This window comes from Plectropomus leopardus, chromosome 4 (assembly GCF_026936395.1).
Source record: "Plectropomus leopardus strain MGB_pleo_1.0 chromosome 4, ASM2693639v1, whole genome shotgun sequence".
Classification (NCBI taxonomy): Eukaryota; Metazoa; Chordata; class Actinopteri; order Perciformes; family Serranidae; genus Plectropomus; species Plectropomus leopardus.
In genome coordinates this window covers 21,586,468-21,604,871 of record NC_142179.1, presented here as the reverse complement: position 1 = coordinate 21,604,871, position 18,404 = coordinate 21,586,468, and the positions used below count along the sequence as shown (strand labels likewise).

The window sequence follows — 18,404 nt, the reverse complement described above, 5'->3', positions numbered from 1 at the left end:
TGACAATGTAATTAAACCACAGCTATACCACAGAAATACACTTATTCCCATACTTTCTGAGAGAGAGTGGTATAAATCTCCTAATCTAACTCTCTAAGAAAATGATAAATATTTCCAAAAGTGATAAATTATTATTGACTTAAGTCAAAACACCCCAACTGAAAACATGTTTTTTTTATGCACTGGTCAATTTTGAGAGTTTTGGCTATTTTGCTTCCATAACATGTCTTCTTTCAGACTAGTGGAATGAAAATGTCCACAATACACATTTAGTTGTTTACTTAAGTTGAGATTTCTGTTCTGGAAATTAATGCAAATTAACAAATTATTTAACATATATTTAATTAGATACTGTATCATTTGAATATTGAAACAAAAACTGCCAGGAAACTTGCAATACAGAAATAATTGTCTATAAACTGGGGAAGATTGATGGTAACATCTTTAAGTCAATTTTTTTAAATGTAACTTTTTAAAAAAACTTTTTACATTTATTAGAGATAGGACAGCTCAAGTGTGAAAGGGGGCGAGGATGACACGCAGCAAAGGGCTGCAGGTCTGAGTTGAACCTGAAGCCGCTACAGTGAGGACAGCAGCCTCTGTACATGGTGCGCCTGCTCTACTAGGTGAGCTACTGGGCGCCCCTTTACGTCAACATTTTCAACCCTCATGCCTCTTTTTTGTCTGAAAATGAAGAGTTTTATGGTACATATCTTAAAAGGCTATTATCTCAAAATGAGGGTTTTTTTCTCAAAGCCTGATTGATGTTACATTTTATTCCAAAAAACATGGCGAAATTTAGTTTTTTAATCTTTATATTTTTATGGCTGTTGAATATTTTCTGATTCATTAAGTGATAAAAAGAGATATCCAAGATTCCCTCTGTAAGACCTTTACTGTGAAGAGTTTCGAACCTGACTTTATCTAATGTTCAGATTTTTGTTCTGAACAACATGCAAATCAGTGCATATTTAATTCCATATTATCTCATTTGCATTTTTAAACATAACATTTAAGATAAACTGTCTTACTATAAGTAATAAACCGTGGAAGTTTTATTGTGATATCTTTTGATTAAAAATGTTACCCTATTCATACGGAGTGCCTCCCCTTAAGTAAAAAGCACAAATTTGTCCAACTCTTCTCGCATTAAATGGCTAAATCGTATCAAGTTATATTTCGCTTTTTATATTGGAGCTTGTATTAAGTCTCATACCCAATGTGTCCTGGTGAGCAACAGCTGAGCAGTACAAGACCAACAGAGACAGCTGAGCGGACGAGTGACCAATAAAGTTCTTCTGGAGGTGGAAGGATCAACCAATGAGAGAGCAGGACTGATTGGAGGTGATTTACGTTCCTGACATCTTTAACCAAATTACCCAGCATCCCTTGCGGTGTGATTACTGTGATGCACAGTCTTGATGCTTGTGTATAGTGTGTATGTGTGTTATTTCACTTCTCCCAAGGCAACAGCTCATGCAGAACTGAAAGACAGATTTGGACACAACAAGCGAGATTCAAACTCCCAAACAGGAAAAAAAAAGAAAAACATCTGTTTTTCTGATTTTCTGTGATAGTCTGGATCTGCTATCTCTGGCAGTTATCACAGTTCGCATGCCCACTGACCTGCAGGCGAGGCTTAGACAACATGTTCAGGGTTTTATGAAGTAATCTCATTGATCGCTCGCCAAGACTGCTGTCAGGACAATCCAGAGGATTTTCACAGCATTTGTTTGAATTTATGAGAAAATAACAAGCTTGTGTTTACATTTTCTAACAGTGCAAAACACTTTCACACAAAATGCCTTCCTGCTACTAATCTGAAGTCTGATACATATTGATCTACACTAGCTGTAATAGGAAAATACAATAAAACTGTCTGTGATGACAAACTGGCTCCCTGGTAACTATGGAGTCATTTTCCCAAAGACTAAACTAGTGGCCTGAAGAATTTGAAGTGATCTGAAGGAAGACTTTCTAAGCAGTCAGAAACATGTATGTATATATGTATGTATATGTCAATCCCTCTGAAATCAGCATGCAACTAAATCACATCAAGCTATCGCCTGACAAACTGCCATTAGAGGAATACGTCGCCCACAAAATCGCCACGTTTATTGATTACTCACCCTGTGTTACATTGAATTAGTGAAGAAAACTTTATTTTTCCTCACATGCCTCTGTGGTTAATGAAGAATCCAGAAACTGAGAAAATCCTTGATGATTTGGAGTACAAGGGTTCTTCATTTACCAACAGCAGAACTATATCTTTCAGCTGGTTAATGAGACTTGGATAGTACTGGTCGAGCTGTGTGAGATTTTGTAAATGGATGTTTTGATACAGTTTTGCTGTTGGTAAATCCAGATGACCCCTTTTACTTCAGTTCATTAGGAATTTCCACCATTCTGGGATCCTTCACTTACAGTGGAGGCATGTGCAATCCGGTCTCACTCGCCCTCGGTGAAAGACACAACGCACCAAGGCACCCTTCAGCAGTATGAGAGGCACCAAGCGGCAGCATTTTTTAACGCTCTGGGCAACTGCTGTAGTATAAAGAGCAAGACAGTCTCCACAGGGCAGTTGGGAGGTAAGGTGTATGTCTCAAACAAGTTTTGGACTTTCACCTGGGGGGCTTCTGTTCATGTCCCATGTGACACCAAAAGTCAACTGAGCTATTTTAATGACATTGTAGTGTGCTAGTATGTGTCGCATGCCAGCGGCGTATGTCACGCTCTAAGTTTATTTTAAAAAGAGACCTGTGCATTTAATGAAAAAAAGACTGTAGATTTCCTGTGAAAACAGAAGTTCATATTGAAAAGATACAATGCATGCAACAAGCGTATATTGACACAAGTGTTGGGAGTTAGAATGGTTTCCAGCGCAAGAAAAAGTTTTCTTCTCTAAATCAACATAACACAGGTTGAGTAACTGACAAATGATCATTTTGTGCGTGAAGTATTCCTTTAAAGACAGAATATATTAAGTACAATGTAGGGATTCTTTGCAGTTCACTGTAAGATCTCTGTCTACTGACAGCAGCACAGTTTCTATTAGAGCTAACAGGCTCATCTGACTGGAAGCCTGCTTGATCCATCAGTTCATTTCAGCCACTCCGCTCTCTCTCAGCCCTGCTCTTCAAGACAGATAGCAGGAGACTGTCTCATTTCACGCTTGCGGGAGTTAATGCTATTAAACTAGACACATAGATACACTCAAGTGTGCACACAATCACACACACACACATACACACACACACACACAAGATGTAGCTGCTATCTGATGGCCAGAACAACGGCAACCTCTGAGATAAAGGGCTGTTTTCCTGTTCCAGTGATACACTGCCATGTTCAGCCACAAGATGATATGTGTGTGTGAGAGAGTGTGTGTGGGCGGTTGTACCTTTGTGTGTGAGTACACATTTGCACCTGCGCTGTGAGTGATGCAGGACCAATCCCTCAGTGATCCCATTACAAGGGTCTGACAAGCAAGGGTTTTTGTGTGTGTGTGTGTGTGTGTGTCAGTGTTTGTGTCAGTGTTTGTGAGTGTGTGTGATGGAGAGGATCATCTGTGAACTGCTGTTAGTTAGCAGCATTCTCTATCAATTTGGCATGTTATTATCTGGCTGCCGGCAATGTTACATCACTCATACTTTCACATACACACGTGCATGCACAAACACAGATTTGTCTTGATATTTTTGTGAGGACACACCATTGGAGGCATCCCTTCTTTATTCCTCATCACTACATAAGTAACCTTAAAGAGATAGTTCACCATTTTGAGAAGTACCTATACTTGCCCTCTTGCTGGGTGTTAGAAGAGAAGATGGATATCGCTCTGTTATTTGGAGCACAGTTAGCTTAGCTTCGCATAACAACGGAAACAAGTGGACACAGTTACCCTGGCTCCATTCAAAGGTATGAAAAAATCTGGTTTAAAGCAAAGCTAAAGCTCACTAATGAGTATATGATATCTTATTTGTTTAATCCCTGTAAAAACAGAAATGCAAAAACATCATTCTTGGCACAATGGCTTCCTGGAGTCTCCATTAGTTGAGTTGAGTTGAGTTTTAACAAGACTCGAAGAGCATGTTTATACCTAGCATTAACACGCATTTCAGTGATCCGAACACAAGTAGGCAGCCTGGACACATAGCTGTTCACACCTGTGAATATTACGCATTACCAGCTGACCACTTGTTTCCATATTTTGTAACTGTCCACATCACTAAAACTAGAGGGCCTAAGGGCCCTGCACATGGTTATCACGTCTACACTCTCACTAGCTGCTTGCTAGCATGCTTGTTAGTCACGTTAACAGTTGTGTCAGTACAGCCAGAAATATTGCTGTCAGTAGAATCCAACATGTTTCCCTCCATAGGCCAAAAAATGGGCAGTCACTTAAAATATTCATGTTATAGAGCATTAGCAAAATGCAATCACAACAACCACAATGTCCTGCACTGATGATTTATTCGTTGCATGCATCAGGAGGCATGGCATTTGCAGTACAAAAGATATGCAGTCAAATGCCTCCCAGACCATCTCAGCATGTGGTCAGAATCATAGTATCAAAATGCGTCGATAGTCATTTATACTTGTTTGCACTTGTCGTTTACTTGTGTGGTGTAGTCCACTCATGATCAGATAACCAAAGACGTATATTATAAATAGGCTCAAAAAGTGACTACACCCGTCCAAGAAATAGTTCCAGCGTGTCATTCCCAGTAAAAACTAAAAAGTGTTGTAAACATGAACATAATCAAAATTAAAGTCTTAATGGTAGACAACCCACAGCTGTGAGGACTTGCCAAAAAGGTGCACTACGATATCCTCTTCGAGTGGTACAAGATGAACAAACCCACTTCCACACTCCTCCCTTTTTTAATGAGATCAAGCACTCAACTGAAATAAAAACATCATGATTACTAACATTTTGGGGGGTTGGGCATGTCCCCCTGAAGCTAAAAGGGAAGTCCACCTTGCTGGTCACGCACACACATCCCTGCGGATATTATAAGGCTTCATGTAAGCCAACCATGCAATGCATTTAAAAATAACAAGCTTGCACTATTTTAAAAACTTTTTTAGAATGGCCTCAAAAACAGGATCTTTTAAGAATTATGCTGGATGCGACACTGTGTGTACACACTGTGCTGCCAATTATTCTTTATCTCTATGCAAACCTGATTTCCGAGCACCTTGTTATTCCTGTGCAGTGGCAACCTGTCCACCTAACAGTGTAGCACAATTCAGCCAGACAAATCAGCTCAGACTGAGAGGCAGTTAAATGATGCATCCCGTATACTTAAACACACACACACACACACACACACACACATGCATCCACATAAATTGAAAGTGCAAACACATTTAGGCAAACAGCATGATAAATATTCAATAAAGCATGGAGACAAAACGAAGGAGACAACATTGCATAAACTGATCTGTATCTACACAATTTATCAGTACATACATTTGTGAGTATATTTACCTCTGCCAATGAGGATTTCAGTTCAGTTTTGTTTGTTTATTTGTTTGTCAGCAGAATTACAAACTATTGGCCCAATTTTTATGAAATTCGGTGGCCAAGAAAGAACCCATTAAATCTGGGGGCAGATCCAAATCACTGGGCAGATAGTCTACACTAATTATTCTTCACTTTTGTTAACATTGTGAGATGATGCGTTTGGCCTTGGTAGAATAAATGCCATACATCTTCAAATCCAGTACATAGTAAATTTCAGTCGTGACAAAATTTATCCAGTTGTAGAGATGTAATGGCTCCATATCACAGTCTACATTTGCAGGTACCAGTAATCTTCCGCAGAAGCCCACACAGGTAGTTGCTCAAACTTCATCCACGAAGCATTTCCATTCAAAATAGGTCACTCTGTCAGCTACAAATATCTATCAGAATGTACTACTTCTTTCATAGATGTAGTTAAATATGGCGTAGGTCATTTTTCATTCTTTCAGTTACAAATGTCTATCAGAGTGGACTGCTTCCTGTATAAATGTAGTTAAATGTGGCGTAGGTCATTCTGTTCATTCAGTAGTAATCTACTAACATACTAATCTACTAAACAGATAAATAACTGGGCAATAATCTGTGCCACATTTGCTCTAGTATCCACCATCTAACAAAATAATAGAACAGTCTTTACTTATTCACAGCACAATATAATTAAAGTACAATATAGTGAAATGACCAATTGTTAGTGAGTATTCTATTTGCTTCTCGGGGTTACTTTGGTCTAGATTATGTCCATTATTTATGATCCTATGGGATAAGAAAGTTTGACCAACCGCTGGCAGCCGTTTTGAAAAACGGCAACCAGGGTCAGAGTGATGGCCCAATATCCAGATTTGTTTCTAATGTATCCATAATCTATGCCAAATTTGGTGCTTTTATCACAAATTGAATGATCGTTGTGATATATTGACTCATGCCGCCCCACTAATACAAGAGCTGAAAATTCAGAAAGAGAGAACATGAACATATAAAGGGCAAATTGAGGCAAACAGCCATTTGTGTGTGTATTTGTGTGTGTGTGTGTGTGTGTGTGTGTGTGTGTGTGTGTGTGTGTGTGTGTGTGTGTGTGTGTGTGTGTGCGTGCGTGCGTGCGTGTGTGTGTATACCTGTCTCTAAAGCTGTTTCAGCTGAGCTTGGAACAGGTTATGCCTTCCCTCCTCATATTTCTCCTTAGGCCCCTCGTTTATTCGCTGCTTGTACCAGCACCTGAGAGCAGATTATTGTTTAGGAGACTTGCAGTAGACCAGGCAGAGTAAGTAGATCTCTCCTCTGCTCTAATCTAATCAAATTTGATGTTTCCAAACACACAGCAGCTGGCTAAAGGCACAGCGATGATACCCTAGGAACAAAGCCCATGCTTGTTGTTGGAGACCTACCTAAGCTTCTCCAATTCCTGCCTCAATTTAGCATTCTCTCCCTGAAGCTTAACACTCGAAAACAACAGGAAAGCAATTTAACAGGCTGACACTGTGGGTGTGTGCTTAGCTGTGTATGTGTATTACCTTCAAAACTGTTCATGTCTGTTTGTGGAGCAGTGATCCTCTGTGGGCTGATGGGGGCAAGTCTCCTGTGATCCCACTTTCACTCTGCAGCATCAAAGAAAAGAAATTCAAACACCAAGACAGTACTGACTAAAACAACTGTTATAAATATAGTGAAAAATACTACACTGTTTCTCCACTGCAAATATGTACTGAAATAAACAATATAGTCACAACACCAAGGCAGTAAATATATTATATATTAGGGGAAAGATAACCCTTATATATTCAAATATGATCACATGTCCCCTCAGATATATGGATTTTAAAAAGGCAATTCACTATTGATTGTGAAAGTTTTTGTAAAGTGTTATTAAAATGATTTTTTTTAACATCTCACAATCTTATGGCAATTTTCTGTCAAAGCTAGAGAGCATACATTCTGTGCATAAGCTATCCAACAGCCCACACAATCTGAGCATATTCCACTCACTAAGTTAGAGTTTATTAAAGTTTCCTTTCAGTTGCTCATATGAAACTTATTTTCCAACAAATAAATAATAACACTTCACTTCAGCATGCAAAGGTACAGTTGTCTATGAGTAATTATGCACTGTAACGGTAAGTGTCAGAAGAAATTATAGCCTGGGGAAAGAAGCTGCTCTGTAGGCTGGTGGTACGGCAGCGGATACTTCTGCATCTTTTTTCCAGATGGCAGCAGGGTGAACAGGCTGTGGCTGGGGTGGCTGCTGTCTTTCAGTATCTGTTTAAATAATCTTATTATCATTGCACCTCTTGTCTGCACTCTTGCCATTTTAATAGTGATTTTTAAAAATCATTTAATAATTGATTTTACCTTTAACATCTTATCTTTTTTCTTTTATTGTAAATCTGTATCTTGTATTATGTTTTTATAATTTATTGTTCTGTAAAGCACTTTGAAATGCCCTTATGTATGAAATGTGCTTTACAGGAGGGGGCTGAGCACACAGCCCTGGGGTGCTCCGGTGTTGAGCACTAATGTAGAGGAGGTGTGACTGCCAATCTGAACTCTCTGGGGTCTGCAAGTGAGGAAGTCCAGTATCCAGTTGCAGATTATTGTACTGAAGTGCAGCGTGTTAAGTTTTCCAATCAGCCTTATGGGAGAGATTGTGTTGAATGCTGAGCTGAAGTCAACAAACAGCATCCTGATGTGGCTGATCTTTTTCTCCATGTGAGTGAAGACTTGAGTGAAGAGCAGTAGATATTGCATCCTCTGTGGATCTGTTGGTTCTGAAAGCATACTGGTGAGGGTCCAGGCTGGCAGGGATGTTGTCTTTGATGTGTAGGAGAACCAGTTTCTTAAAGCACTTCATCAGGATGGGGGTAAGAGCCACAGGGCCACAGTCATTAAGACTAGACACAGCAGACTTTTTAGGTACAGGGACAATGATGGCTGTCTTGAGGCAGCTTCTTGTGAGAGTGAGATGTTAAAAATGTCAGTTACAACATTAACTAGCTTATCAGCACAAGTTTTTAGTACGCGTCCAAGAATTTTGTTTGGGCCAGCAGACATGTTTATATTAACTCTCAGCAGGAGGTTTCTCACATCTGCTGTGGTCACTGAGAGTGGCCGGTCCTCTGGAGGTGGAGTAGACTTCACCGCTGAGTCCTTATTGAGGAGGTCAAAGCGAGCGCAAAATGTGTTCAGCTCGTCTGGCAGCGTGGCCTCACATATAATGAGGGCGCTCCTCTTAAGAGGATAGATGAGTTTTCTCAGGTGCCTAATATGTATGATCATCCTAAAATACATAGTATTTTATCCATAATATGTAAAACAGTTACACAGATGTTTGTGATGAATAGAGGATTGGGTGGTGTTAGATACCGTGTTTAAGCTTTCATGCATTATTAAAACATCATAAGCAATTTCTTTCTTCATGTGAATAAAATAATAGGGGGAAGGGCTGATAGCTTTGATACATGATGTGTACATCAAATGTAGAGATCACTTCACTTCAGTCAGTTCTGCAAAGGTCCTTTCATCGCTTTGACCTATCCAGCTCTCACTTTCATCTTAGGCTAACGAGGGGCTCATTAATTTCTAATCAAAGGAACCTGAGTTACTGCAGGTCCATTGAGGATATTCAGTCCTCTATACACATAAAGGGGATGGGGTCATCACAATTTAAACAATAGACCAAAGAGCAGTGAGCCACACATGGGTGCTCACACAAACACAGGTAAAGGTTAGTCTGTCTCAAAACATCATGGCCACGTTTTAAACAGATGTATTGATTCTGAACAGCCAAGACTGAAGCAAAGAAAAAACAGAGATGAGGGAGAAAAGATGGAATGAAGACTGAAAAGAGGGCTGCTTTGTGTTGAAGCATGGCAAAAAGTTCCCCTCACACACATCTGGAAAGAAGACACTATCTCACTGTGTGTTAGTGAGTGTGTGTATGTGCGTGTTGGTGTGCACGCGCCTGCAGGAATGGCCGTTCCGCCACGTTCCAGATAATTCCACACACAGGCGGGTCCACACTCTCCCTCTATACTCCCGTCCCCAGCTCGACTAACACACCATCGGTCACTCTGCTCTGTGCTTGTGTGTAACTGACCAGACTCAGTGAAACAGACGACTGCGCCTGTCTGTCATAGGCTGTTTAACAAGAAATTCTGCCTCGAGACTTTCAATCTGCGGCTGCTGAGAGCCAGAGGAGCAAAAGTTTTATCAGTAAGAAACACATTCAGCCGAACCTATCAGGCACATCAATTATATCTCTACAGACTTCTACCTTGACTCTAAACCATTAAAATATCATATAAAAGTAGTCATACTATTACAGCAGCAGAATATAAGAATAGATCCAATTGGAAATTGACTTAGAGAATGATTTGATTATCTTATAAAAATCTGAGTTAGTCTATAATTACCAGTATCCAATTAAGGCAGAGTTGTCATGTGCTCTTATTTGCCTTCAGCATTTAATAAGAAAATAGCTAAGAAAAAGAATATATGAAGGGAAAAGATGGGTGTAGTTAAAACACACACAAATTTGAGCCCTTACAAAAGCCAGAACAAAACCTTTCATGACAAGTAGCTCATTAAAAATACAAAAATACAATACAATAAAAGCTGCAGAGTAATAAATTACCATGCAGTAAACTCATTGTTCATTCTTCCAATACATTTCAATGTTTTTAAAAGCATGATATTTCAGAGCGGGTGTGCTGAATTGATTGCATTTATTAAATAAATTCAATCATCAGTATATATGACAGTCAATAAGAGGGTTTCCAATCATGTTTTGCTGTCAAGACTTTCAGCTTAAAAAATATATCCTATGTTTGACGATTTGGGACAAAGCAACACGGTGAAATAACAAATCCTGATAAAATTGTAAAGCCAACAATGTCACTGCACTTTTTTACACTCATCCCGTCCTTAAAGGCCTGGTCCCATTAGAAAAACTATGCCAGCCTAATATCACAGACATATCAGCTCAAACAAAAGGCCAGGTGCACACACAGGAGGAAAATTATCCTGTTTCAATTCTCGACTCAAAGCAGAGAACACAAAGGTCTGCATTAGACAAAAGACAGCAACTTAGAAGCAATGGCAATCCACTTGTGTCACAGTGCCATCTAGCTTTAAGATTAAGAACTGCTCAGACATTTTCTGCAGCCAATTAATTGATAACAAAAACTTGTTTTGAAACTGTAATATTAAAATATTAGAAAATTCTAACTTAATGCAATTCAACAGAATGACATACTGCATCGACTTTAAATACTGCAAAGGCCCATGGTACAATATTAAACTTTTCAGTGTAACATGAGCCTATACAGCAGAGTGGAAATCTGTACAATCTCAATGCATTCTTCTGCAACAGCCCCGTTATACATACTCACTGATTAAGGTAATAATTGAAAAGGCCGTGTTAGAAACATGGTCCTTCAACTCTGTGGTCTTTTTTGGCAAGTACGTGGTGGTGTTTTTTGAATGCATTATAGTATAATGTTTCCTTGTTATTTTGTCCACTACTTGCGTATAAAGTGGGGTACAGATGTATATTTTACCACCCAAAACACACCTGCTGTTACTGCACCCAGCACAATGTGGTGGTACAAGTTAAAACAGACGGGAGCCATGAGTGGTCAAAGACACATAAAACAACCATGACGCAGTGCTGAGAGTGTGATTAACGGTTTGAAACAAACATTCATGAGACGTGCAGAGCATTTGGAGACGCTGAGTGATTCACACAGCGCACATTGTCTCACTCCTGCTCTCTGCATACTTGTTCATTTGTCTTGGGTATACACTTCTGTTTTGCAGTGAATTAATTACTAATAAAGGTGCCAATTCAATTTAAGGGTCTAGTAATATAACAAAAAGGTTAGTAAAACACTTCTGCTGAGTTCTGCACACACACACACACACACACACACACACACACACACACACACACACACACACACAGTATGCCTAGCCTCTCTTTGGACACAGGCACTTGCTGAACCGCAGAATGTTAAATAAACCAGTAGAGGAATTCCACTGAGTCAACACAGCCTGTGGAAGTGGAGAAGTCTGTGTGTGTGTGTGTGTGTGTGTGTGTGTGTGTGTGTGTGTGTGTGTGTGTGTGTGTGTGTGTGTGTGTGTGTGTGTGTTTGGGGGCAGAACAGAGTGGTGTCTGTCACAGGGCAGTCCTGTGTAAACACACACACACATGCACACACACTCTCAGTCTGTTTAGAACCTACCTGCCCACGGAATGCACAGAATCCAGCTGCTATGGCAACAGAAGACTGCTGTTAAATCTGTGCTTAACACCTTCTCTCAAATTCAAATCAGCTTTATTGGGATAAATGTTTGTTACATTGTTGCCAAAGCAAAATAACAGATTATTAAACTATTACATACACAACACAAATATATTTCAGACACATATTATATACACTGTGTTTTAGTTACATAGAAACGTTTAGTGGAGAGCTTGTTTCTCCTCGTTTATGACAATATTCCACATATTTTGTAGCATAAACTGCACATTGACTTTTCTCCCCACATATATAAGGTAGTTTCTGAAGATTTCTCGCTCTCTCTCTCTCTCTCTCTCTCACACACACACACACACACACACACACACACACAAAAACAAACACCTGGCCTTTAAATTTTATTGGGATGATGCAGTGTTTCCTGTAGCATCACTTCAGATATATTTCTTTCATTTTATGATATCGTATACTTTATTGTTCCTGAGGGGAAACTTGTCTTGGTCTGACAGCACTGCTGATCTATCATGATTACAAGACACAGTAAAACTACACAAAAGTCAGTAGATCAACCAACAACTAAAACTCTAACGCTGCTAATGGAATTTAGCCATCTTTCCTTCTGTTATTTACACCTGTGTTTTTGTCAAAATGTCTTCTGTGACAAAGTCCTATACACTTTCTGCTATTGGTGACTAATGAAAAAAAAAGAAGATGTAAGTTGTAAACAAAAACTGCGGATGTTGACACAGCTACAGAAAGATTTTTTGAAGTTGGAAAACAGGAAACTTACTGTCAGTTTACATGACTTATTGAATAGTGGTCCTGCTACTGTAGTCTATAAAATGGTAGAAGAAATACTCAGAAGTACAGCGCAATACAACAGTGCAAACATACTCTGTTACAAGAAAATGTTCAGCATTCAAAATATTCCTCAAGTGAAAATACAAAAGAATTAGCATAAAAATATACAGAATGGCTTATTTCAGAGTACTATAGTCTACATACTGTATTATAGTACTGAATTTTAATTCGTGAAAGCATTACTGTGTACATCACATTAATGTTGTAGCTGCTAAAGTTGGCACTAACTTTTACTACTTTATATATTGCTTATACACACACACACACACACACACATATATATATATATATATATATATGCATATATACATTTATATATATAATTTATCTGAATCTGAAAGGTAAGAACTAACTAAAAACTGTAAAATAGATGTATTGGAGTGAGAAGTACAATATTTGTCACTGAAATGTAGATGAGTAGAAGTAGGCTATAAAGTTGCATAAAATAGAAATACTGAAGTAAAATACAAGTACCTCAGTGCAGTAGCCTACTTAAGTAAATGTGCAAAGTCACATTCCTGTACTCAATGTATTAGCCTAAAGGCTAATTAATGAAACTGAGACACAGCACAGCGACCTTTTTCACTGCAGATAGTTTAACTTGTCAGGGGGAAAAGGGCAGTGAGTAAAACTAGTAACATTACTCATGTCTCCAACAAAATACAATACCGACATTAATCCTAGTTCATCATATGATTAGCTACACCGGTGCAAGTCAAGTTAAAATGTCGATGAAAGGGTGTAAATATCACTACTTACCGGTAATTTTGCCTCGTTACCAGCAGGCGGTAGTAAAAAGGTCCACTACTGTACATTCGTTGCCGACGCTAATGATAAATGTTAATTTATTATTACAATTCATTGTCTTTATATGCTAAAACTTTATTAACTCACGTTTTGTAAATTCCTGTGTTGTATTTCAAAGCCTGTTACAAGCGCTGCGTATTGGTGCGTCAAGATGACGTCGAACGTAAACCTGAAGTGACGTTTTCCCGTTCCACTAACTTCCGCCTTGCACGTGTGTTTACCAAAAATGTGCACCACTGGGCTTCAGGTGTAATAGTAATAATATTATTCACACACAGTTTGTTATCCGGTTGAAACATGGGGAAGCTGAATGTCGTGGTGTTGAGATACTTATCTCGAGATGACTTCCGAGTCCTCACAGCGGTAAGTAGCGAGCTGGCTAAGCTAACTGTTAGCCTGTGCTAGGCTAACTTTGATCGTTTTGTCATTATGGTAACTGAAGTAACGTGAGCTAATGTAACAGCACGTATATAAACCAGCATTGTCAGCTGCTGATTTTGGGTGGTCAACTGTTGCTTGATGATATGTCATCGTGGCAGTGGCAATATAACGACAGTGCTGTCATTGTACAGTTGAGTTAAACATAAATCACCGCATATAACACACGCTATATTTACACCTGATTACTTATTTGTTGTGAATATTGTGCTAACAACAATTATATATTTTTTTACTGTAAAGTTATAATTGGGATATGATGACAGAGCAGGTAGAGGTACTCAGGCATAAGTGGAAACTCATGATCATGGTCTCATCATACAGTGTTCACGTCATTTCATCTTTAAGCTCTGCAACACTGTCACTGCAAATAGACTTGAAACTCTGGACTCTAATGATCTTATTCTTCCTGTGACCTTCTCTTCACATAGGTGGAGATGGGGATGAAGAACCATGAAATTGTTCCAGTGAGTCTCCTGTCCTCCATTGCTAGCCTCAAACATGGCGGTTGCAACAAGATCCTCAGAGAGCTTGTCAAACACAAACTTGTGGCCTATGAACGCACCAAGAGTAAGTTAAACAGAGGAATGCACAGTGAACTTAACTTGTCCTGGTTGAGATGTTACTTGTAGGTTGATTCTGTAATGTGGCATGTGTGTGTCTCTTTCAGCTGTGCAGGGTTACAGGTTGAACTACGGAGGATATGACTACTTGGCTCTGAAGACTTTGTGCTCCAGAGAAGTGATCATTTCAGTTGGCAACCAGATGGGCGTGGGTAAAGAGTCAGGTATGAAAAAAGCTGCCTTCTCCTGTTTTCATTCACATCACCACATCTGAGTTTGCATGTGTGATTTGAAATCAGTGGCAAGATACAAGCTCTCTCTTCATCAGTATTCGGAGTATATATCATAATATGGTTCACAAAAGCAAAGTCAGGTGTTTCAATAATACTGAACTATTTTCAGCCCTGTTGTGATTGAAAATGTTCGTGTTCAAATTCCCTGTGAAAATCTGGATGAAAGTTGATTTTACTACCTATAGCCTCAAAGAAGTACATTGAATCACAGTGTTTTGAAACTCTCATTCATACAAATATGTCTTTGTGCTCACTTCCTATAGATATCTATATTGTGGCGAGTCCAAACAATGAGCAGTATGCTCTGAAGCTTCACAGATTGGGTCGCACCTCCTTCAGGAACCTGAAGAACAAGAGAGATTACCACAAACACAGGAAGAACGTGTCCTGGCTCTACCTCTCTCGCCTTTCTGCCATGAAGGAGTTTGCCTACATGAAGGTAATGGAGCAAATCAGAGAACGCATGTCAGTTATGAGCAATAAATAAGATATCACCAGCAATTACTAAGATGTGCAGTAGGTGTCCAATTTTGTGTGGTGTATGTGTTGAGTAATCTTCTTATTTTTCAGGCGTTGTATGATCGGGGCTTTCCTGTTCCCAAACCTGTGGATTATAACAGACATGCTGTAGTGATGGAGCTCATCAATGGATATCCGCTGTATGTTAAGAAGCCGTCCTTCCCTCTTGTTTTAGATACTATACTAGTAATAGCAATAGCACACTCTGTCTGCTATATGTTCTTTAAATCATTAATGTGTATTTTTTATGTGATGTCTCTCAGGTGCCAGGTGCATGAGCTGCAGGATCCACCCGCCCTCTACAATGAGTTCATGGAGCTCATAGTCAAATTGGCCAATCACGGCCTGATTCACGGGGATTTTAATGAGTTCAACCTCATGCTGGATGACCAGGACCACATAACTTTGATTGACTTCCCTCAGATGGTGTCCACCTCACATCCTAATGCTGAATGGTCAGTGTCTCTGTTACAAAATTGCAACTTTATTAACACTTAATTAATAAAAAACAAGCAAATGGATTTTTCTGTTGTTCACTTTTCTTAACTTTGTCTCCAGGTATTTTGACAGAGATGTCAAATGTATCAGAGATTTCTTTGCCAAACGATTCAATTACGAGAGCGAACTCTTCCCAACCTTCAAAGACATCAGGTAACTGCTCATATTTATCATTTATTTGCAATAAAACTGAAAAAAGATGCACATTGCACTGTAGAAAAATAATTTTGTGTGACTTCTCATGTTGTCAGCTCTTTGTTATGAAATTGAAAAACTACACTTCACATATTTAAATGTTTTTCGTGACTTTTGTTCCAACATTTAGAAGAAATACATTTTGCATTGTTATTCGTCTTTGCTGTGTTTATTTAAAAGCATGATTTGGAATTTAAAAATCAATTCTCACGTGATCTTTTGTTGCCACTGTTTATTCCTCAGGAGGTCTTATTCTCTAGATGTCGCAGTCTCAGCTAGTGGCTTCACTAAAGATCTGGAGAAAGATGGTGCATTGCTACACCCAGCTGGACCAGAGGAAGAGGAGGATGAAGATGAGGAGGATGATAATGAAGAAGCAACAGATGAGGAGGCAGACAAAGAAGAAGAGATTGTGGACATGGAGGAATATAAGCATGCAATGCTTGAGCTAGAAGGTCTGAAAGTCAGCGACTCACATGTAGATGTACAAGAGAACGAGAGTAAAAAAGAGGAAGAAGAAAAAGAGACTGAGAAAGCATCTACTGCTGAAAGTGAAGAAGAACCAGAGAAGGACTTGGAGGAAGAGTTGAATGAGGCAGAGGATAAGTTTCCAGAGCTGGCAGACCTCTCTGCATCCAACAAAGACTTCAAACCCTTCAGGTAAACATGGAAATTAAACACAGTCCGACAACAAAAATGAAGCAGAGGAGTTAAAATGTTAAGTTTGAAAACTACAACTGCGGCTGTGATACGGAGCACACAAATGATTATAAGTCTGTTAATAAGAATGCGTGGTTACCTGAGAAATGGCTGATACATTTAATACAGAGATACATTTGATTAAAATATCAATTTGTGTAAAATTAATTGGGGTTAAGAAGAATGTCTGTGTTTTTGTTACAAAATGTACCGTACTTGATTTTTTTCTGTTTGTTTACTCCTGCAGAGACTCAGACAGTCTTCTACATGTGGCAGAACACAGGAGGATGAGGACAGACAGTGTGGGAACTATGGGAAGCATAGGGAGCTGCTCTACGATACCACCAGTAAGTAAAACACAGACTTACACAACAGTCTGCTGATATGTGTATTATACAAGGCGAGAGCAGGAGACAGTATACAGTGCTATTGTAAAAGTCAAACACTGGCCTTTTTCAGACTGCCAGCCCAAATCTAATCTTGGTATATACAGATTGTATCCAGATTGAGTTTTTGAAAGTCACATGAAATGCAACTTTTGTAAATCGGATACAAACCACATTTAGAGGTTGTTTGAAATGCTATTCCATTCACATTTCTTCAGATGCTTCTCAGTCATGACACTGTTTGAATCAGATTTCAAAGGATCTTTTGCATAACTTGTAACATGACACATAATGATGTTAAATCCAGAGTGACTGAGGTTCTGAGTAGAATCCATGCCTCTATCAGCAGAGCGTTACAGAGTTTTACTTTTTCTGCATTGCCATTCAATGACCGTGTGACAGTGTGATTGTTTGGGGAGCCAATTGATGGACCTCCTTTTCTCATGTTTCCGCACTGGAAAGCTATCACCAGCATAGCTGCGTAGTGACAGTTACCTGTGTCGTTACTATAGCAACCCATTCAGATAGTCTTGAGATGTCTGGACACACAAATCTGATCTGATCACTTGCAAACAACAGTGTGGACAGTCTGTCGTCAAGATCTGATTTTAGAAGCAAATCTTATTTGCTTGCGGTCTGAACATAGCCTTTGACTGAGGTCATCACTTAAAAGTTTGGATATTTCATTATTGTATCAATCCTATTCCACAGTTTGGGCAAAAATTGAAATGTCCTGTAGGTGTTGCTAAAGAGCTTCCACACAGAGTTGTCAAAGAAAGTCAAGGGTGACTTGCAGCAGAGGCAACATGTCTGCATTCTGCCTTGCAGAGACAGACATTGCGTAAATTCGTCTGTAGAAACCTGCTGTTGTTTTTGTTTGTCCTGCAGGAGGTCGTTCGTCAGAAGGTGCGGAGGCAGCTCACCAAACAGCAGAAGGCAGCACAGAGGAGACGTCTGCAGAAGGGAGAAGCCAACTTGGTGACCAAATCCAGGAGAGAGAATGAAAACAACATCAAGTCTAGTATGGAGAGCGCCTCGTTCTGGGGATGAATAGGACTGCGGAGACAGCCAGACGGAATTCATGTCAACATGCTTAACATGCGTGCTGCATGGTCCCTCTGCTCCTGTCTGAAGAGCTGAAAACACGCGATTGTTGATGCAACAACTCAACTTTTTCATACAGTTAGGAAAATTAAAGAGAGAGGAAAAAACTATACATTCAGCAAATCACCACACTGTCAAGGAAACTGTCTGTTTTTCTATTTGAACTGTTGTGAACTATCATGTTTAACATACAGTCTAATGTAAATATCCACTACTTATAATGAAGTTGTATGATTGATAATTAAACCATTGAAACATTA

At 39.3% G+C, this 18,404-nt stretch overlaps 1 protein-coding gene across 1 annotated transcript; it reads left to right on the top strand.

The window, feature by feature from the left end:
- The first annotated feature begins 13,610 nt into the window (after positions 1 to 13,610).
- On the top strand, positions 13,611 to 18,404 carry riok2 (RIO kinase 2 (yeast)). The gene is made up of 10 exons (XM_042488511.2): positions 13,611 to 13,812; positions 14,319 to 14,457; positions 14,558 to 14,674; positions 15,007 to 15,182; positions 15,314 to 15,402; positions 15,526 to 15,717; positions 15,821 to 15,913; positions 16,199 to 16,615; positions 16,902 to 17,001; positions 17,929 to 18,404. Exons 1-10 carry the CDS (start codon positions 13,747 to 13,749, stop codon positions 18,088 to 18,090), a joined length of 1,551 nt encoding a protein of 516 aa, XP_042344445.2. The 5' UTR covers positions 13,611 to 13,746; the 3' UTR covers positions 18,091 to 18,404.